Source organism: Musa acuminata, chromosome BXJ1-5 (genome assembly GCF_036884655.1).
Source record: "Musa acuminata AAA Group cultivar baxijiao chromosome BXJ1-5, Cavendish_Baxijiao_AAA, whole genome shotgun sequence".
Classification (NCBI taxonomy): domain Eukaryota; kingdom Viridiplantae; phylum Streptophyta; class Magnoliopsida; order Zingiberales; family Musaceae; genus Musa; species Musa acuminata.
Window position 1 is genome coordinate 38288401 of NC_088331.1, and position 22733 is coordinate 38311133.

At 36.2% G+C, this 22733-nt stretch overlaps 2 protein-coding genes across 2 annotated transcripts; both read right to left on the reverse strand.

Moving 5' to 3' along the window:
- Positions 1-8964: 8964 nt before the first annotated feature.
- Positions 8965-17030, reverse strand: LOC135674191 (probable methyltransferase PMT21). The gene is made up of 8 exons (XM_065183783.1): positions 16875-17030; positions 15316-15599; positions 14638-14786; positions 14295-14490; positions 13462-13672; positions 12209-12878; positions 11031-11108; positions 8965-9539 (listed from the first exon to the last, which is right to left on the reverse strand). Exons 2-8 carry the CDS (start codon positions 15583-15585, stop codon positions 9320-9322), a joined length of 1794 nt encoding a protein of 597 aa, XP_065039855.1. The 5' UTR covers positions 15586-15599; positions 16875-17030; the 3' UTR covers positions 8965-9319.
- A 1588-nt stretch (positions 17031-18618) lies between these two features.
- Positions 18619-21542, reverse strand: LOC135674192 (cell division cycle 20.2, cofactor of APC complex-like). Its single transcript, XM_065183785.1, has 6 exons — positions 21092-21542; positions 20632-20904; positions 20260-20529; positions 19583-20173; positions 19249-19491; positions 18619-18797 (listed from the first exon to the last, which is right to left on the reverse strand). Exons 1-5 carry the CDS (start codon positions 21233-21235, stop codon positions 19348-19350), a joined length of 1422 nt encoding a protein of 473 aa, XP_065039857.1. The 5' UTR covers positions 21236-21542; the 3' UTR covers positions 18619-18797; positions 19249-19347.
- Between the last annotated feature and the right edge of the window lie 1191 nt (positions 21543-22733).

Here is a 22733-nt window from a genome sequence, read left to right on the forward strand (position 1 = left end):
GCCAATGACAAAGAGAGATAAAGAGTTGCTAATGTGCTATCTTGAATTGATGTAAAGGGTCATCTCAAAGAGAAATTAGCTACCTTGCACAAGTCAAGAAAATGCAAAAACTTACTTACTTTCTTGCACATCTAAAGAAAAGATACAAATGTAACACTTGCCAAATTGTTTGCTTGCCTCATGTAAAACATGGTCCCTTGCTAGTTTGGTATTTTGCTAAGGAAGCAAAAATGACACTTCTCAAAAGAGAAGAAAGAGCTTGCTTTCTTGAACATCTTTAATTTGCTAGCTAGCATGGTGTACAATTTGCTATCTTGAACATTACAAAGAAATACTATCATGCACATTGCAAAGAAAAGCAAATATGCCAACTTGCACATCTTTAAATTTGCTAGCTTGTATATAGTAAAACTTGCATATCGTAAAAATTGCTAGCTTGTAGAGAAGCAAACAGTTGCTATCTCAAGAAAAGCAAAAATGCTAAACTTGCAAATCTTTAATTGCTACATTGCATGATGATAAAACTTGATATTATATTCATACAATGTATTTTTATCTCTAAACACTTGATACTTGGAATATATTAAAATGTGATCTTGATAAGAATGTTTCAAGTTACTCTTTGTGCTATATCTTTTCAAATGAATCTTGATCGTGAACTTGTTAAGAAGAATTTTAATGAACCATGAATCATATCTTTGGTATTCATGAATTGATCCTTATTGATATATTTCATGAATTCTTTGCATATTTAGCTTGTTGAATGGTTAAAATTTTTAGCCATTGAGTCCTCCCTTTCTTTTTAACTTTGATAAAGGGGGAGAAGGTTTTGCTAGCTTGTGCATTGAAAATGAAAGCAAACTTCCTAGCATGCTAAGGAAGTAAAACTTGTAAGCTTGCACTTCTCAAAAACAGAAGAAAGATCTTGCCTATCGAAAGAAGCAAAAAGTGCAAAACTTAGAAAACTTGCAACAAAATTGCTCTTGTCATGCTTTATATCAAAAATAGGTTGATATCCTTAAAAGCATCGCATTAAATTTTTTAGTATATCGTAATGTATCACATGTATCACAAATTGAAATTTTTGAGACTATTATCATATCATGTTTAACAATTGATATCTTTCATTGATATGATAAATTATCATCTCATGATGTATCACATGATGATATCATGATTTACGATTGTATCATGTGATCCTTGGTGAATTTTCATATTGATATCCTTCATGAAATGATTTTTTTGCATTATTGTCTTGTATGCATCATGTGATGATTGAAATATTGATTGATGCAAAGTTGATGTAAAAGTCTAAATCATTGGTTCCTCTCCTTCTTTTTGATATTGACAAAGGGGGAGAAAGTTATTGCTAGCTTGCACACTTAAAATGAAGAATTTGCTAGCTCGATCATTGTAATGAAGAAATTTGCTATATCAAACATCATAAATATTGTTACTTGCAAAGAAAAGCAAAGTGAAATCTTGCACAAAAATTCAAGTGTTGATTTGTCATGATTGAACTTAAGAATCTAGGTATGCTTTTGTGCTTATATGTTGTGATGAAAATCTAGCTTCATGTTGCAAAAACTTGTATATCTTTTAAAATAGCTAGAGCTACTTCTCCTTTTTGTTGATGACATAGGGAGAGAAGTATATTGATGACTTCATGCATTGAATTGAATGTTTTATATATATATGCATGATGGTTTAAATGTTTTTCATAACATGTGATGAATGTTACTTGGATTTGGGATAATCCAAGTGTTCTATCAATGACATATTGATAGGGGGAGTTTGGTTAAACTCCGGGGAGTTAAGGTTAACTCCGTTAGTCATCAATTAGTTGTCATCATCAAAAAGGGAGAGATTGTTGAATCTCAAATTTTGATGATGAAACTAATTGATTGTATTTATATGTTTAACTACATTTTGAGTGATACAGGTCTACTCGATCAGGATTAGACAATTAACATAGGAGGAATTGACGTTGCGTCGGAGGAGATCACGTTAGGATATTGGATGGCAGAAGGCTTCGGACGTCGGGCATCGGGCCAAAAGCGGAATTGCGCCAAGGATATCGGGGTTGCGGAGGTCAACCACCAATTGGGCAACAAGCCGCAAGAGAGGACGATGCGCTAAAGAATCGGACGAAGCGCCAACCAATGACGTGCCGGGCAACAGAATGTCAATTCGCGTTGTAAAAATTGTCTAGATTAAAGTAGAGTTTTGGCTTTTATGTGTTGGATTAACTATGATAACGACGAAGACATAAAGTGAAATAAAGTGTCAGAGTCAGGCGCGAAGGATTTGTTGCGAGTTTGAGAGTTCGACGTAAGTCCGAAGGTTCATCGGGAATGCTGCCGGAACTAGCCGAGAATGAGTAGGGAGATTGCCGAAAGGTTTTTCGGAAGCTCGCCGGAAGGTTCGTTGGAAGTTCGCGGAGCTCGCCGAGAAAGATCGCCGAGAAAGATCGGAGCTTGCCGAAGAAGCTCGTTGGAACTCTCCAAGATCAAATCGTGAAGTCTAAGAGCTTACCGGGAGTCCGTAGAATGGTTTCCGAGAGTTCGTCGGAAGATCGCCGGAAGTTCGCCGGAAAATGTCTTGACTTGCAGACTTTGTAATAGCTTAGGAAATGTCTTTAAATTCGTAGTTAGCACATTTATTAGGGTTAGGATTAGGTGTTAATCCTATAACTCAAGTAGGGGCTAATTGGGCCCGAGTTCGGACTGGTTTGGGCCAAGTTTGGAGCCCAACCAGTGAGCTGAAATAGTGTAGGCGGTGGCACCGCCCAGAACCCGAGAACTGAGCGGTGGCACTGCTGGACTAAGCGGTGGCACCGCCCAGCACCCGAGAGGTCGGGCGGTGGCACCGCCAACCTCGGGAACCCAAGAGAATTCAAAATTTAAAGCCCAAATTTGAATCCTCTTGGGGCCTATAAATACCCCTCAATTCTTAGCTGAGATTACAACCTTTGAGAAGTATTAGATTGAGACAAAACCTCCGTAAAGTTTTTGGCAAGCCTTGTTTTCAATTGATTGAGTGTTCACCTCCTTCCTTTTCGTTCAAGATTTATAAGAGTGTAAACTATTTGTAAAAAGGTTGTAAGAGGGGTATTTGTCCTTCCCCTTCAAAGTGATTTTCTAGTGGAAGTTGGGAGCCTCATTGAAGAAGGCTTTGCAAGTGGATGTAGGTCATTTTGACCGAACCACTTTAAATTGGTGCGTTCGTTGAATGTGTGAGTATTTGCCTTCCTGAAATTGTCATCTACACTACTGCTAGCTTTCGGATTTCATTTTCTCATTTTACTCAAGTTACTATCAAAACGAAATCTCCTCGTATTTACAAATTTGTTTTCAAACTTACGAGTTTTAATCCGTTGCACTAATTCACCCCCACCCCCCCCTCTTAGTGCCGCTCCGATCCTAATACCAGCAACACATCGGGAGTCCACCTGCCATCTTAACCCCCTGTTCGAGTCACACCCTCACCCCCAAGAAAGCCCCTCGGACGAATCTTCGCTTTTGAGACTGAAACACGTCGTGTTGGCTCCCTAGTCAATGACACCAATGCAACAACATTTTAACTCAAGATAAAATATGACTTATCATATATGAATGTTGACGAGTCTTTTCTCATACAATTTATTCTTAATTCTTTTTCTCCTCAATTTGATCAATTCAAGATTCACAATAATATAAATAAGGATAAGTGAGACTTAAATGAGCTAATTAATATATCTGTTCAAGAAGAATTAAGATTAAGATAGGAAAGATCTCATAATATTTTAACCTTTATTCAAGAAGCTGGTAAAAAGAAAAAAAAGTTAAAATGTCATCTATCAAATAAATTTATCGGGTCTGGAAATATTATGTTGACTAATGAAAAGAAAGTTGTCATAGTAAAATATTTCTTTTGTGGTAAGAAAGAACGTTCTAAAAGAGACTACATTAAATGTAAGGGACATTGGAATCAAACATTACAAAATTTTCTTCTAATACATAGTTGATTATATTCTAATGCTTCAACTTATGTTGCCAATAATATGTAGGGATTTCTTTTGATTGAAAACTAAAAAAATGTGAAAGATCCATCATTGTGGGAAATTCTCTCAAAGCGAAAGTAATATTAGTAGGAACTTATTACCTATGCTTATAGACGAGTCATTTGATAAAACTTGCTAACACATATTATGTTATACGATTTCTAAAAAAATTAGTTTTTTTATCTAGAATTGATGAGTTAGGATATTGTCTTTTTTTTTAACGGTAAATTCAATATATTTTATGATTTAATAAAAATTAGTTTTGGAGTTTTGTGTGATGGTTTATATAGAATTAATTTGAATTTTGAGTTTGCAAAGGCATTAGTGACCCTACAATCAAATGTTAGCTCAATATGTAATTTTAATAATTAAATATCTTCTATATTGTGACATAAACGATTATAGCGTATCTCTAAGAAAAGAATTAAATATTAGTGAAGGTTGATATTTTAAAAGATTTAGATTTCACTGATTTTGATATTTGCATAGATTATATTAAAAGAAAGTAGACTAAGGATACGAAGAAAAATATTATAAGAAGTAAAGAACTCATTAAAATTATTTATACTAATATCTGTAGACCACTTTATATTCCATATTTTAGTGGAGAAAAGTATTTCATCATATTTATATATGATATATCTGGATATGGGTATGTGTATATAATACATAAAAATTCTTATACTATTAACACTCTTGAAGTATATATAAATGAGATTGAAAGACGATTAAATAGATCTAACACGATAAAATTGTTAGATCTAACACGGGTGATAAATTTTATGGCAAATATAATTAATTTGATTAGAATATTGGTTAAATTCTTAAAAACAAGGTATTTATGCTTAGTATACCATAACAGGTGTGTCATAACATAATGACATTGTTAAAAGATAAAATTATACTCTTATGGACATGATTAGGAGCCTGATGAGCTATTTATTTGTACTTGAATCTATATGAGTTGAAGCTCTTAGGACAACTATATATATCTTGAATAGGGTTTTTAGTTAGTCAGTTCGATCAACTCTATTTGAGTTATGAACTGGTAGAAAATCTAGTTTGAAACATTTACATATTTGGGAGTGTCCTACAGAGATAAGAGTCTTCAAACCACATAAAAAGAAATTGGATCCAAAAATTATTTTTAAATTTTTTATTAGTTATCTAGCAAAATTCAAGGGGTATAGATTTAATTGCTCTAATCATATTATGATGATAGTAGAATCTAATAATGTAATATTCCTAAAAATGATAAAATCAATAGGAGTGAAAAATCTTAAAAAAATAATTTCGATATCGAGGAGTATAGATTAATTCTCGTTTATGATCTCTTATTCGAGAGATCAAATCATTGAAAGAATTAATCAGGGCAAACGACAAAATAAGATAAATTAACTCTTGTAAAACAACTACAATCGATAGTTTTGAGAAGATCTTAAAGGAAAAAGTGATATATCATTTCTGATGATTATATGGTATATCTAGAAGAATTAAATTATGACAAAAGGATGAAAAAAAGACTCTTTATCATTTTCATAAGCTATCGAATATAATGATTCTAAAAAGTGATATGATGCGAGGAAAAAAGAGTTAAAATCGATTGACTAGAATGGTGCTTGGATACTCGTTGAATTACCTAATAATTGTAAAAGAATTTATTGCAAATAAGTCTTTAAGACAAAACATGAGTCAATGGGAAATATCGAAAGATATAAAGCTAGACTTATGGCTAAAAGGTTTTTTTAAAAAGAAGACATCGATTTCGATATAAAGCTAGACTTATGGCTAAGGGTTTTTTTCAAAAAGAAGACATCGACTATAATTAGATATTTTCTTTAGTTTCTAAAAAGGACTCCTAGTAGCTCATTATGATCTTGAGTTATATTAAATGGATGTGAAAATAATATTTCTAAATGAATATTTAGATGAGAAAATCTATATGGAATAACATAAGGATTCATAGATAAGAGAAAAAAAATTAGGCTTGTAAATTTAGGAAATCTATTTATGACATTAAATAAACTTTCGGACAACGATATATAAAGATATATAAAGTTTCATAATACTATTACTTTCTTTAGAATTAAGAAAAATATTATTAATCAGTGCATATATCTGAATGTTAGTGGGAGCAAATTCATTATATTGATATTATATTTACTTGCTAGTAATGATCTTGGTTTATTGGATGAAACCAATATATTTCTCATTAAAAATTATAAGATAGTTGATATAAATGAGACAGTATATGTTATTGATATTGAGATATTCATGGATAGATCTCAATGATTATTAGGACTATCTCAAAAATAATATATTGATCGAGTCATAGAAAGATTTAGTATGTAGGCTTGTTTAGCTAATAATATATATATTACTAGAGGTGAAAGATTCAGTTAAAGCTAGTGTCCAAAAAATAACTTAGAAAGGAATCAAATGAAGAATATTCCTTATATATGTGTAGTTAAAAGTCTATTATATGCTCAAACTTATCCAAGACTAGATATTAGTTTTATAGTTACAATGTTAGATAGATATCAAAGCAACCCAGGAATGAAACATTGGGAAGCTGCAAAGAAAGTAATGAGATAACTATAGAAGATAAAATATTATATGCTCACATACAAAAGATCATATCAACTTGAAATGATGAAATATTCATATGTTGATTTTGTTAGGAAATTCATTTCAAGATTTATATTCATGTTAACAAGGGCAATTTCTTGAAACTGTACAAAGAAATCACTTTTTATATTATCAACAATGTAAACTAAATTTATGATATACTTTGAAACCACAAATTAAACTTTATTATTATGAAATTTTATCTTAGGACTTGGTGTGATCTAACTCAATTATTGGGCCGCTGAAAAAATTTGTGATAATACCACATTAATTTTCTTCAATAAGAGTGACAAACATTTTAGTAATTCGAAGCACATCAAGATAAAGTACTTGTTCGTTAAAGAAAGGATTGAAAAATAATAATTATCAATTGAGAACCTAAGCATCACCTAGATGATTGCTGATTCATTTACTAAAGCTATGTGAGAAAGTCATAAAAGATATAATGATGTATATTTGGGTGGATGCTATTATTGATTTTTTTTCTTAATTAAAGTTATTTATTTTTACTATCCTATTTATATTTATGTATATTATAATTGAATATAATAACAGGATTATCTTAATAAGATAAATTTTAAAAGTCATTATGGATTATATTGGGAAAGACTAACAATATTGTGATATATAAAAAAAGCATGACATTGATGATATATAATCACTATAACTCATATTGGTAGTTGAACTTAATGTAGTATCATTATGCTTATTAGATTTATTGCTTGTTTTAAAATTTATGATCATATATAAAATACTTTTAAAATTTTTTCAGAATTAAATTTGGTAAAGTTGTTTTTAATGCTTGTTTTTAAGAGTCAAAATTTAAATTTTTTTTTTATATCTTACCAATTAATGAGCAAGTAGGAGAATGTTAAAGTATGTAGCATATCTAATTAAGTAAGATATATTATAGATCTGATTGGATTTTAACGATGATTATCAACCAATAAAATAAAATTCTAATTATGATAGGATTTCTTAGGAGATGACATTGATAGAATGGACTCTCCTAATTACATATCTTAGACCCTCTACTCTTTCCTATAAATAAACAAGACCAGTTAGGGACTAAAAACATAATATGTGGAGATGTAGATATATGATATTATTGAGCGATTATATATCTTCTCTTATCTCCCCTTAGTCATATGAGCTAATCATTGAGAGATTATAATTCTTCTCTCATCTTCCCTTGTCCCTAATCCACCAATCATAGTGGTCTTGTGAAGGATAGGAAGATGGGAGAATGTGACTCTAGTTCTTATTGCAGATCGACATCATTATGGTTTTCAAATCCGAGGACGGTGCCCCTACAGATTAGATTAAGGTTTTTTTAGATGACATCGAAAGTTATGCATTATAAATAAATCTAATCTATTGTTATTTGATTTCAATCCTAACATTAAAATTTTTATGTAACAGTAGGGTATTACAATTTTTTTATGTCTGCAAAAACCCTCTTATTTTTTAAAGAACGAAATTGCCCTTGATCTTTGCCCTCCCATGCTATCACTTGTTGCCCTCACCTATTCTCCCCTCTTCCTTTGTCACCCTCGTTGACTATCACCTTCGTCTTTCCTCACTCGTGTGCCCTCTCCCTTATTGCTATCCTCCACTCTGCCTTGTAAGGGCTACCGGCAAGACATCTTACCCTTTTGCTGTTGAGGCTTCATTATATAAGAGAGTGTCACCTCGCATATCCAATGCTATTGTCAAAAGCCAAAAGGTGTCATTGTCTCTCATCTCAAGTGCATAGACAATTATGGCACTCGCAACAAGCGATCGGTGACATCGAGTAAACGAAGGCGAGGAGCAGTTGTACCTCTCAGAAAATAAATGATGCTTCACATGAATGAATGAATGAAAAAGAAATACGACTCAGAATAAAATGAAAATAAAAAACATTTTTAAAAAATATTTAAAAATATATATAATTTTTAAAAATAAAGATTAAAAGCCTAGCTACATTTTTTAAAAAAAATATATTTATAATATTATAAATATACTAATTCAATCCAAAAAAATTAAACATATTAAATTATACAACAAATTCAAAATATATCATACAACTCCTTTCATTTTTAATAATAGACATTTATGCTCTTACTCCTCTTTCAATCTTCACCTTCTCATATAATATTTACTAATAATATGATCTCTGATAGTTGCTTATTATAACATCGAACGCTCTGGCAGAGAACAGATTATGTAAATCCCTCCTTGAGCTGAGCAGACTGCAGTCCCCCACAACAAAGGTAACCAAGACAGAGTAAACAAGGCAGTGATAAACATGGTTGCCAAAAGATACACCTTATATTTCACCTTGAACATACATTTTGTCATGTAATTGAGTTCATCTCATCCAACTCGAAGCCCACAAACTTATCTGATATACACAATAGAAATGCTTTTTTTAACCCTGACTTTCCATACACCAAAACAATTTATAATCCTACTAAAAAGAATATGTGAAACTTAAGTAAACTATTATTCCAGTAAACTTCTCTGGATGCCATGTAACAAATCTCAACTACGAGCAGTAAACTTTTTCTAAGCCATGCATGATGTGAGAAATCTGCATATTCCTTGGAAAAATTGATAAATTTTGTTATGTTTCTACTCCAGAGCTGCATGATATGATTTGGTGTCTTACTGCTGACTTCGCTTGGAATGCCAAAGTTTCTTCTGACATATTAACAGCTTCTCCTTCTCTACATTGTTTTCTGTGTCATGTTTCTGGCAACCCCACCTCATCCCTTTAACAATGGCTGCTATGGAGTCCACATAATAGTTTGATTCACGAATTATCACATACCCATTTGGACGCAGAATGCGATCCATCTCAAAGAGCACATATTTTGTTTCACATCTGAAAGGAAGATGACAAATGTCAAGATACATGCTTATGCATGTGCAAAGTTGCATTTAATCTTATATATATATATATATATATATATATATATATATATATATATATATCCAACACTTTTTGGTCCTTGCCCGTAATAAATGATGAACATGTAGTTCTGTTTATGGAAACTTATGGAAATTCAAGAAGATAAATTAGCAATTAGCATAGAAATTAGTCGCAACGATGAATAGGTTTGCTTCCCTACGAGGCTGAATAGTTGACAGAATGTTAACATCTTGTGGTAGGCCAAATAACTCACAACCCCGACCAATGCACATCCACAGACTCTTCATTTAAGAATCATTTGGCATGGATAAGTAAAAAAAAGAGAAATGACCAAAGAAAAGGGAAAAATATTTGGTGGTCTTTTGAGGGGTAAAATGGAAGTCTAAGATCCCAACCCTGGGCCATTTTCTGGGTAGATCTGAAAAAGGAGATTCTCACATAGAAGAATAGGCATCCATATTCCCTAGGAATACAAGTGAGAAGACAACAACAGCCCTAGGTCAGGAACAAATGTATATTCACAAAAGAGACGAGACAGTAAAGGTTCTCCCTCTCAAGGCATGAAATGAAGTTAATTTCAGATTATCAACATTCTACAGTACCTCATTAGTGTCCTAACATCTTCATTCAGAATTGGTGCCATAAAACATGTCTCAAAGGAGAGATCTGGAAAGATACTGTCGCAGTCTAGTAATAATAGCTATGAACAAACTTCTTCCACCATGAAGTACAATTTTCTCGAAACCATTAAAGTGTTTATTCTTCTAAAGTGTAAGACAAACTTCACATTGTTTGCTCAGTTTCTATTATGAACACATAACTGTTACCTTGGGATGGTAGAAACTAGGAACTTCTTAGTCCGTCAAAAATTGTTGCTATAAGGAGAGACTTGCCTAGTCACTTCAGTAGTCTCTACAGTGTCAACTAAAAGAATCTCTTGATGCTTCTTTAGATTTCTTGCTCAATTATTTTCTCTACAACACCAAAGGAGCATTGCATATATATTTAGCCAAAGTTTGTTATGTGGAAGCCGTCAATAAACAGGTTAAATAAAAAAATGAAAAACTTCTCTAAATGATTGCAATGAAAACCATATGAAAATAATGATCAAACTTGCTTGTGTCTTTTCTCACTTTTACTGCCCTAAGTTGCATAAATTTTTAATGGCTCTTCAGCAGATATAGTCATGAAAAATTGACACAATGACATGTCCTCAATTCTCAGTTCTTAATGAAGTGTGGTCCTGTCATGACAATATCAGATCTTGACTTGGAGAAAAAGTTGTGGACTTGTGATATATTTCAGTTTTCAATTTACGTTGATCACTGCAATTGTATATGATCTTTTTCAATTTCTTGGGGCATATTTGAAGCATTGGTTGAAATATGTGAAGCCACTAGCTCACAGCTAAACAAGGGAAAACGTCAGGAACTAAGTACTTACCTGTGACTTTCAGCAGTGAATAAACCATCAAGATGCAGGAGGTCATAAGTCCGAGGATATGTCGAAAATGCTTCACACCTACATTGAAACATTCAGGGATCATAGTCAAACAATTTGGTTGAATTTCAAGAATTCTTCTTGCACATTAACTACAATGTATGGAACTTTACTATGTATTTTGCACTTTATAGAAATGCAAATGATCGACAAAGTGCCAATAAAATATGCAAAAGTGCAATTAAACTTTTGTCGGCAGCATTTACTAGTTCCAGACATAGATGATACAAGAATATTAGAAAGATAAGTTCTGAGCAAGATCCATAAGTAGATTCAACAACACTTAAAGAAAGTAGGTTGACAAGTGAGAATACTGAAGTCTGCATTATTTTTTCCACTAACAAATCCAATAAAAAAAGGCTACTTATGTGGCTGACCTGGAAATCTTCTATTGTAAGGACAGTGAATCAAAGGATTATAATGATATGGAAAGAGAAAGCTAAAAGTACTTAAAATATGGAAGATATTCAAGAGCAAAAGTAGAACACAGATACGAATTTGTCATTCATGTTTCAGGACATCAGTTCATCAGAGCCTTCTCATTTTGCAAAAGTTCCACATATGGTACTCAGAAAGCAAAAGCATGAAGACAATCCCAGATAGGTTATGTCTCTAATGATTTTAATTTAGAGATCTTTTAACTTGTTTCATGCTATTCATTAAGTTTTATGCACTCAAACATTATTATGTTACAATTTCTTTTTTCTGCATTCAACATAGTGATGTAAGCATGTAACAATCTTTTTTCTGGTTCTATTGGAAAATTACACACTTTCTTGAGACTTGAACAAAGAAGAGAAGACACCAAAGAAAGCACTTGCAAAAGATAGTCTCTGACATGATATATAGTGAGGAAATTGGGAACTCAGCAGATTATTCAAAGTCAAAGATAGTATTTGGTAATGAAGACATCCGAGCTTTATTTATTTGAGAACTCCATAAGCATTGTTTTGATTAATAACTTCTATGTGTATGCCATGTTGTATCATCTTCTGCTTCCAGAAGGAAGAAAAGATTTAGCTGCTTAGATCACATTTGATCATGTATGGATCTAGATTTACTCACAGTAATCTGTATCAGCAGGTAGTTTAAAGTATTAGAGTTTTTAGTTATCAACTTACCAGTCATGGTAGGTTCCAATTAGTCCCCTGTCATAGACCACACCGAGGGAATTTGGACCATATGAGGAGACAACATTCATTACCCATACAGGATAACTGATGAGTGCTGCAGCAAAACCTCCATATAGTGTATTCATATCCATAACATTCCGAATTTTATCACTTCCAAGGGCTGAAAGCAATGTCTTATAGTGTTTTACCTTCACTTTCCACTTGCTGTCATCATGCTTGAATCCACCAGAATTCCCACCAGGAACCATAGCAATGCGTTCTGGAGTTATATGCAATCTTTCAGGCCACCTTGGAGCAGATTCTAGTGCCAACTTCTTCATTTTTTGGCTTGGAGCATTCAAGCAAGTTCGAAGTGGTATATACCATGCTGAATCTGGATCCATGCTGTCATCACACTTTGGTGGAAAAGAAGCTAGAGTCAGTTGATCATAGCAACTATCTGAAGATTTCTGCCACACAGCAATGTCATCCTTCATAGTGTAGAGTTTGAAGCACATGCTGGTTAACAACTTCTTTAATTTTTCAAAGTCCGCTTTCTGCTCTTCCACTGTTGTGTTCCATCCACGCCATCTGTTTTCGTAGTTTACAGGTGGTCCAGAGAGCACCCAGAAGCCACCAGGTCGAAGTATTCGGTGTATTTCTAGTAGATAAAGTCCATCTGCAATATGATTGTTAACATTTAGGATCATTCATCTGAAATGTAATCAGACTAAAAGTAAACACTCCTTTATGAGTACCAAATATCTAAATTGCAAGAGATGACAAGAACAGGGTATATATTTTGGTATAAAGAAATAATCAGCCATTCCATATCAGGAAAAAGGACATCTCAGAAGTAACAATTTATAAAAGGATACCTCGATGATCACCTAAAATGCTTAACAATGTTATAACACTTTAACTGCAATTTACTATTAATTAATGAAATATGAACAAATCTATAGACGTGTGAAGCATGAATTTTTTTTAATGAGAAAAATAGACATCAAACAAAAAGTTCTATGCAATTTACCAAAACATAAATAATGGAAAAACATGGCTAAAGAGTAGGGAATACTATGTACTGATAAACCCTCTTTCTTGGTTCTCAAGAAGGTTAAACTCTTAATGTATCTCCTAATTTCTATGTAAAAACATAAAAAATAAGAGACTTTTCCTATGATATCTCATAACCTACAACCAAAAACAGAATACCACATATGGACCACAAATATATGCGTATTGCCGAGCCAGAAAATTACCAAATTCTGTCCATGGAATAAGACATCTGGAGCAGTGCGCCATATCAAATGAATTTGATGGGAATGGGAGGCGCTGAGTAGAGATGATGCCTAAAATTGCTGGAATGCCACGTTCCAGAGCAAACTGTACTTGAGCCTCATGATTATCTCTGGGTGCAAGAGAAACAGTTAAAATTCCACGGTCTAACAAATCACCTCCCCAGCTTGCAACCTATTGCAGAAAATATGCAACTTCATTTGGTCATGACCACTAAATGTATCACTTGTGTAATGTCACAGTAAAAACTTAAAGAAGAAAATATCAATATACAACAACGTGTCACTGAAAGATTCTGTGATTAAACATCATGTCCTTGTTACTTGCCGTGAAACTTTCCTACATCAAACATTTGGCTTCCTGATTTTTCTTACCACACGTGTGGTTCAGACCCACATCACAACAAAAATTATATTAAGTAATGTTGGATCTGGGAGAAAAGCAATGATGAGCACTTCAATTCACCCATTTTCTCAAGTTTCTATCCTTAGGTTCAAATATACAAAATAATGCAGAGATAAAAATATATACCGGAATGAAGCTTCTCTACCCAATTAGAACAATAACCATGTACATACATGCTAGCATAATTGATGTCATAGCCCACTGACCAAATTTCAACTTGAAATTTTAAAGCCAGAATAAATCAAAGCAATCAATCAATCATTGATTAGAATCTCCTTTAAAGACATTTGTATGCCAGTTCTGGCCATTTTTGCACCCATAAACTATGCGGAAAGGCATTAGGAAATTTATCATTGTTAATTTCACTTGAATGTAAATGTTGAGCACTCACCCCACACCCAGTATCAATGGCAGTCCGGATGGTTCCATTCTTCATTCCAGGGATCAGATCCTGCATCACGTCAACATAAGCACCAACTCCACTGGGAAACATAGTACCTCCACCCGGAAAAATGAACTTTTCTCCTTCTTTTCTAAGCCAGTGCTGATTTGATTTCTCATTGTTTATCCAGTCATATGGAACATTTCTGAATTATTTGCAAAAAAAAAGGAAGAAAATAAAGCTTTCATTTTTACCAAGTATAAACATGAAAATGGTCAATTCTGCAGAAATACACAGATAAGCAAATGAGGACCCAGTAAAGAATGTGATTAGAAGGAAAGAGAAAGAATACCTGTACCAACATTGATCTCTGCTCTTCGGCCATCTAATTGGCACCTTATATGCAGGAGGAGGAGGCACTAAGCATTCTTTTCTCTCAACCATTGGCGGGCAATGGCGCTCCATGAAACTAAGCCTGTAATTACCATACTTCCTCCATCTCTACATGAAAAGAAAGAAGTTGTGACTTCCATGAGAAGCCTTTGCAGACAGTTAGGCTTATCATGGTTGTGCTTTCAGCATGCTGGCAACAACCATACACATTTAATTTTCTTATTTCTTTGAAGTTGAATGTCTGAAAATTGAAATTTCAAAATGAAATATGAAGTACCATAGACAGACAATGCTACTCTGCATCCAGGATTAATAAAGAAGGAGAAACTTAAAGGACGTTATTGACAGAGTCCAAGGAAAATGGAGGGAAATGGTTGAGGTAAAGAACCACTATTTAACCAGTGATTAAACATTAATATTAATAGAGTGGAACTGAGATAAATGAATCTAAAATAGACAACACTTATCTATTGATAAGTTGGCGGAACGAGTCAAACTTTATCATTCACATCCTTTTAGAAATTGACCCAAGTAAGCACAATTTTGCACCGTGTTATTTAAGTTCTGATGTCTCAGATAGTATTACATCTGGTGTGTGAACTGGTGTGAATCACTAGAAAGCAGAACTTGGATATACCTTGGGGTCTGTGCAAGGCGTGTAATCTTGATAATCACTACTGCACTCAGGGACTTCAACAGACTCGATCTGATGAGGGGCTTCCACAGCTTGCTTGCGCAATTGAATTGCAGGTGCAACATTTTGCTTAAAGAATCTATTATTTTCAGAGTAAAAGATGCCTCCAAGATAGAACGAAAATCCACATAGTACAATGAGCATTAGAGTCATTGGAATGATCCTAGAACTTTTATCAGAATATGCTGCAGATTTAGAATCTTTATTCTTCATTCTTTTTTTTCTTCCTGAAATGAAAGGATTGGAACAAAACAAGGCAACATAGTAAAACATGTAAGGATATCAGAACCAAAAACTATGATCAATCCAGTGAAATTGCACAACAACATAAGTTTTGAAATGTATGATAATGAATATAACGTATTTCCCATGCATGAGATGAAAAACCCAACAATAAAAGTCATCACTTCACCAAATAAACATCAACCAAAAGAAGATTAGGACTTTCTATGCAAGAGTCATGTCAAAAAGACTTGTTAAATGTAAATCTTGTTAAGTAATCAAGCATGTTCTGGTTGATAAATGTAAATCTATTTGTCAAAGTCTTAAAACAATATACATAAAAGAGGTCCAGCATATCTTTTGTTTATGGGCATGTTTAATCGCATATTTCTTGGCACAGTGAGTACAACGTCAAGGAAACAGTAGAATTACGCAAACACAACGCAAATTGATTGTTTTTCAGTTAAGCAAACCATTTAACACTGTTTTACTACTCTACTCGTTTCAGGGAGACCCAGAAATATCCCTCACTCATTATGCTGAAAGTACACCATCATATAGTGATCTACTCTCCCAGAGATGAAAAGGATCTTTGATCTTGTTAAATGTTTTGGGAAAGCAAATGTCAAATACATTTAAACAGATGCAATACTGCAAAACTCGTTAAACTGCAGAAATCATCAACTAAAACAGAGCCAGTCACCTCCTGGCATAGATCTAGTGCCAATTTGTAGAGCTCGTAGATAGATCCACGTGGCAATTCCTCTTTTTTTTTTTTTTTTGAGGTAAACGGGGGAAAGTCCAAATTAATGAGCTATAGTTAATGAGTAGAGCTGACGTAAATTAAAGGTCAACAGCATTGCCATAACAGAAAACTGGAGTGACAGATATAGCAATGTTTTCCACTCGAGAACTTCTCGACGGAAAGGGCCCTCAGACCCCATTCCATAAAACCAGCGACAGAATGACTTAAAACCGATTCGCACCCCACAATTAGAGACGAAGAGTGCCCGATTCGGTTACACGACAGAGAAGGCCAAAAGGATCGGCAAGCGGAGCTGCCGGATCGGCATAATGGAGTAGCGATCTAAGGTTTCGTGCCAGGGAGAAGCCAAGAAGTTCCTGACTGGGTAAATAATGTATACCGACAACGAGATGAAGATATCAGACCCCGGAAGGATTCAAGCAACAACATAAACTCGAAGTTAGCAGGAACCAAATCGCAAGCCATATCGGGAGTCAGATCTACCTACGCCATCAGTCGGAGAAACAAAGCGTACCTGGGTAGAGCCTCTCTCGCTCGATGCTGGTGGTGCCCCTTCGTTCTCTACCCGCTCTCCGTCTACGGATGATCCGAAAGAGAGAGAAGGGAAGGGGAACTCCGTCCACCCGAAGAATAGTTGATGCACCACCGCCAAGCCCTCCACTGGAGTCACTGCCATTTATAACCCGAAACAGTCGCCCGAGAGAGAAAGCAGTTCCATCTTTTCGATTTCTAATTTGGTTAACAGCTGGCTCTTGTCGGTGGGGGCCTCGCGCTCCACACTCACTTGCAGCAGGTGACCCGAAATGCACGTATTCAGAACACGGAGCTTACTTATACGGTCATACGAAACGGGTAAGAAACATTAGGCGAATGAGAGAGAGAGAGAGAGAGTATGGAAACGGGTGAGGAAGCTACGGGTTCTTCTCAGCAAAGTTATAAGAGGTTAACAATACGAAAGGAATCGGTGACGGAACGAACTTTCCTGCGCTTCCTTGAGTCGTACTCGCTTGATTAAGAGGGGTCGGATTCCGTGCCCGTCACGCATCGTTTCCCGTCTCTCTATCTGCACGTGCATGTTGGTTTTCCACTACATGTTCATTTTCCACTCAACATACGTATTCGTTTACCAATACATGGATCCAATGGACATCTCAGTGTTTTGTGATAAGGATTACGATGAACAAAGATGAGCGTGTCGCAAGCAACGAGCTGAGGGAACAGTTAGTTAATCGGAGTGGTTCTCTTTTTCTTCCATCATGGTTGACGTTAACACGGACGAAGTGGGTCTCGCAACGCTTGCACGCTACTCATCTCTCCGCTTGGCCACGCCGATGGAAAGAAGAAGCCGAAACAAATTTCCGGGAAAAGGATGAGGTCTTTGCGTTTAGCTTAGTGGCGAGGCTCGAGAAAGGTAATGAGAACAAGGCACGGCTGATGAGCAACGAAATAATAAAGAAGACAAAGCCGATAGCGGAGTGCAACGTGATGGTGTGTCGTCTAACCGTCTTGGGCTCATCATGGATGCCCCTTCTCTGGTCCCCAAAGTTGTTAGATGATGGGAGAGCGACGGCTGCGAATGGAGACGTTCATGTGCTGCCATGTGACTACTGTTCTGTCCGTGCTCTTTACGAGGGAACCAGTCATTTCCATGGCTTCCCTGTGGCACGGACTTCTGCGTGAATCGTGTCCATGGACTCGCCCGTGTTCTGATGTGCCAAGAGTTCACAATGAATCAGGCTCGCGACCCGGCCCAATTATGGTGACCCATCCCAGCTAGACATGTTCCACATATAGTTGTGGTTCGAACCATCAGTTTATTTTTTTAATTAAAAATAATTTAAAATCATTTTTTTCTAAGTTTGGATCATAATGTCACTTTGAAAATTCAATACACGTAACGAGTTTAATAATATAAAAATTAATAACATTATATATTTTTGAAAAATTTTAAAACCCTCAATTTAAACTAGAATTGAAACTACTGACTCCGGTTCCAAAAATCAAGAATCGAGATCGAATCATCCAAGTTTGATTCTCATCTGTCTGCCCGGAACATGATAGATACCAGCAGTATACTATGTGCATGTCATATTTACTTTTGATTTAGTCGATTGATCCAGTAATTGGATTTACTAAAGCAACAATGACCGGTCCTTGTTAGGAGCGCAGAGTGATTTGTTCTTCAGTAGCAGTTGTTGTGGTTGTTGTTTGTACATCGCTGTGGTCATCGTTTAAATTATAAATAGAACAGTAGAAAAGAATCACAGAACGAGACAAAGATTTAAGTGGTTCGGCAACATGATGATGATGTGCAGAGTGAGCAAGTTACTCCCACCATGCGCAAAAACTTACATCAGTCTCACAAATACAAGTGCCTTTCACAAGAGAGAAACAGCAGGTCCGGGAGTTCTGGGAGCAGTTTCATCCTCCAGCATATCTGCAAGTGCAATAAAAGCAAAGCAGGTGTTTAATTAACTCTAGCAAAATAAAATAAAAAAGGGATCGAACCTCAAAGCAAATCGAGTAAAAATCTAAACTGTAAATTCGCCATGCAAATGAATTTTGACTATTAAAAGAACTGTAAAAATCTAAACACTACTTCTTTCCTACATGCAAAATGTTGATTTTAATAGGTAGAAATCCCCCCTTGAAGTGTCAGCAGATCAGCAAGTAGATGTTTCCACAAATTTTTGGCCATTAGACTAAAATATTTTAGAAACTTGGTGTTTAATATTATCAATTCCGGTTTCAAATCGGATGAAAAAAGGTAAAATTATATTAGGAGATTTACACCTTTCTTGTTGTCGTTGTATTTTAGTAACTTGATGATAACAAATAAATAAAAGACAGGTAGATCAATAATGAATTTGAATTTACGAGCAACTTACCTTTCTGTAGATGCTGGTCGTTTCTTCGATCTGGGCAATAGCAGAGGCTATATTGCTTGGTTCAACTTCCGCTTAGAACCCTTCGCGGACACCCTTCGTTCACCTGATGTGATTGAAACTGCTGAAAGGTCCTGTACTAGTGGACTTTGCCGCAGGCTTTGGTGGTTCAGGAGTTCCAAACACGTTCCAAAATCGAATTGTTTCATCTCCTGCCGCAGATGCAACAGTACCGCCATCTGGACTCTGCAAGTTTAGCGAGAAACCATCAGCAACCTAATAAAAAGCCAGTTTCGTCCTATATCACCATTAGGAAAACCATCGATCTTTAACCTACCTGGGCCATGAACAAAACCCGAGAAGTATGGCCCGTGAGCTCAGCAATCTTAACCATGGAAGGGTACTTCCACAAGGTGAGTTGATTCTGAGTGAACCCATGAGAGCTGAGCAACTCGCGCTCGTTCTTGTTCCACAGCAGGGCGCAAACTTGAGATCCTGTATCCACCGAATTCAGACAGGCACCGGTGTGCGTGTTCCAGAACTTGATGCATCTGTCGCCTCCACCACCGCCGGAGGCAAGCAAATTGCTCTGGAATGGGCACCAAGCAAGAGCTTTTACTGCGGCCATGTGATCTTCGAACCTGTGGAGCCACTGGTTTTGACCTGGAGATGGGTTTGAAGAGGCCATAGATACGTCCCATATGTGCAGAAGGTTGTCGTTGCCACCGCTCGCCAGTTGCTGGCCTGATCCGGACCACTTCAGACCGCACACCTCCTGTTGGTGGCCTCGATACCTCTGAACAACTTGAGATCTCATTCTCACGTCATTGTTAACGATCATGCCGTCCATTCCTCCTGTGGTCAGAATGTTGTTGTTCCACGCCAGAGAACCAACTCTCGATCCATGTACGCCTCTCAGAGTCCTCATCTGTAGCACGACGGGTCATGAAACACTACGTCAGAATCTGATTCGCTAACTACGATCAGAGGAGGAGAAGAGCACAAGGCACCGACCAAGCGATTGGAGCTTGAGTCCCATAGTTGGATGTCTGAGGAGTTCAAGCCAACCGCGATATGTCGCCCATCGGGAGCCCAGCTGACACTGGTGACAGGGCCAGCATCGTCATCCACAGTCATAAGCTCGGAAGTAGACCCATCTGAAGCGTCCCACAAGTACACGGTGTTCCCGAGGGCGATCGACAACACATTGCTGCTTCCCCAGTCCATCAAATTCAAGTAGTAGTCATCCACGATATCGGGCGCATCTAAGGTCCTCTCCGCTGACTGCAAACATCGAAAAGAATTTACCTGGACGAGTAAGCGACGAAGCAGCAGAATTAACCAGCAACGAGGAGGCGTAGGCCGGGAAGAGGAGCAAGAACATACTTGGGGAATGTATCTCCGCTGCTTCGCAGGCTTAAGGTGATGAGATGAAACATCGACTTCCTGAAAGAAAGGCTGCGATGGTGGTGGAGGTTTGTTCTTGAAGGTAAGAATTCTGGTTCTGTTCTTTAGAAGGTTCTCAGCAAGAAGCTTCCTGTATGCCTCTTTGGAAGGCGAAGCTGCGACCGCGTTCTCCTTTTCTTTCCTTGGCTCCGTCAGCAGGTAGTACGCCACATCCATGTCCATAGCTGACCGGTCAGGGATGAATCTGTCTCCCTGTAATTTCCCAAAAACAACAATTACAGAATCTCAATTAGGAGGATCCAGTAACTTCAAAAACTCAGACAATCCATTAAAGAAACAATATAGGATTGATGATGGGAACATCAGCAAGCCACAAGAACGAGAGATGATCCATAAGAACATCATTATTAGTTTCATTGCAGGGAAGAACAGGGCTCACAGTCTGCCAAGAAGATGGATTCCTGGAGGAGGTATGCATCGAAGGCAAGAACGGCCTCGAGGGGACGTCCCGAAGAGCGGATCGACGAGATGCCGATCGGCCCTTCTCAGAAGAGACGGAAGAAGAAAAGCTTCCTGCATCCATGGTATTAGAAGAAATCCAAGAAAACAGACGACACAAAAAAGGAATATAGAACAGAAAAAACCAATTGAACGAGACAAATTAGATATAGAAGGCAGCCCCTGCAACCAAAAACACGGTTCGAGAACAAAGCTAATAGGATCAATATATGCACAAGATCAAAAATCAAATAAGTATGACGGCGAGGGCTGATTGATTGCGAGATCGCTTGCAGAACGGAGGAGACGAAGATGCCCTTCCTCTGGTTCTTTCTTGTTCCCAGAGAGAGGACGAGGAGGTGCAGACCGCGTCGATGTAAGTGAGTTTGTATGATGGATCGATGTATAAATGCTTCGGCGTATATAAAACAAACTCGAGGATGGGAGAGGCGCGGCGTTTATTGGTCAAATACCTAACGGCTAGGTTACCTTCTGTTCTTCCTGTGACAGCTGGAGAATATAGCCGTTGGTGTCGGATGCAGGGAAGCGATTCTGTTAATAAAAGCATGTCAAGCGAATTCTATTTCTATAATCATTCCTTAGAATATTGAAAAAGCATATGAAGAGAAAACACATTCCAAGCTCCATTTCGAAATATATTAGAAAGCATGTTACAATTCATCACCTCATTCATATTAATAAAAGCAGGCCAATGATTTAAGTGGTATGCTAGAAAAATCAAGATTCATCCCAAATATTGATACTTAAACTATCATCGATCAAGATTCAAAGTCCCTCCATAATAAATACTAAAGAGGAGACGAGTTAGATCCTTGCTTGGGTAAAAGAAAGTAGAGCATAGGTTATCTGATTGTTGAGAAGAGGTGAAATGCGCTTACTGTCAATAAACTTTTTGACAACATGAATATCACGAACATCAAGACCCCGGAGTCCCTAATGGAAGTATTACAAGAACTATCATTGTTTCAAAAAAAATATTTAAATTTTTTAAATCTTTTTTGGATGCTTTTATCCGATATGCAAGAGGACACGACTTTGCGACTAATAAGTCCTACCTATTTTATTAATAAAATAATATTTTATTAATAAAAGAATTTTGATCGCTAATCGAGATCTTAGATGGGCTGACATAGTGTCACGGACTTAGTTGATTTTACTTAAGTCGTGCGGTACCCTTGTGTGTCTGTTTATAAAGGTTAGTCTCTTCGAAGCCTCCCATGGTTCCTTAAAACCTACAAAAGAGAAAACGGGTTCGAAAAAATGTCTCACTCGGGATCCACAAGCAAACATTTCCGAAAACACTTCATAGACAATGCAAATTATAAACAGACTTTACAAGCTCTGAACGGTTACATAACAAATGGTCAAAATGATCCATTGCAGACCGAATATCTTTTACAAGTATCCACATGACACAACATTTATTTACAAGCATAAGAAGGCCATCAAACCCAATTAAAATAGGATTGTTAAGCATTCGACAGTTCCTCTACATGCTGTGCAAAGTATTAACAAACTAAAAGGTACGGACATATATAGGTATTACATCAAACATCCTATTT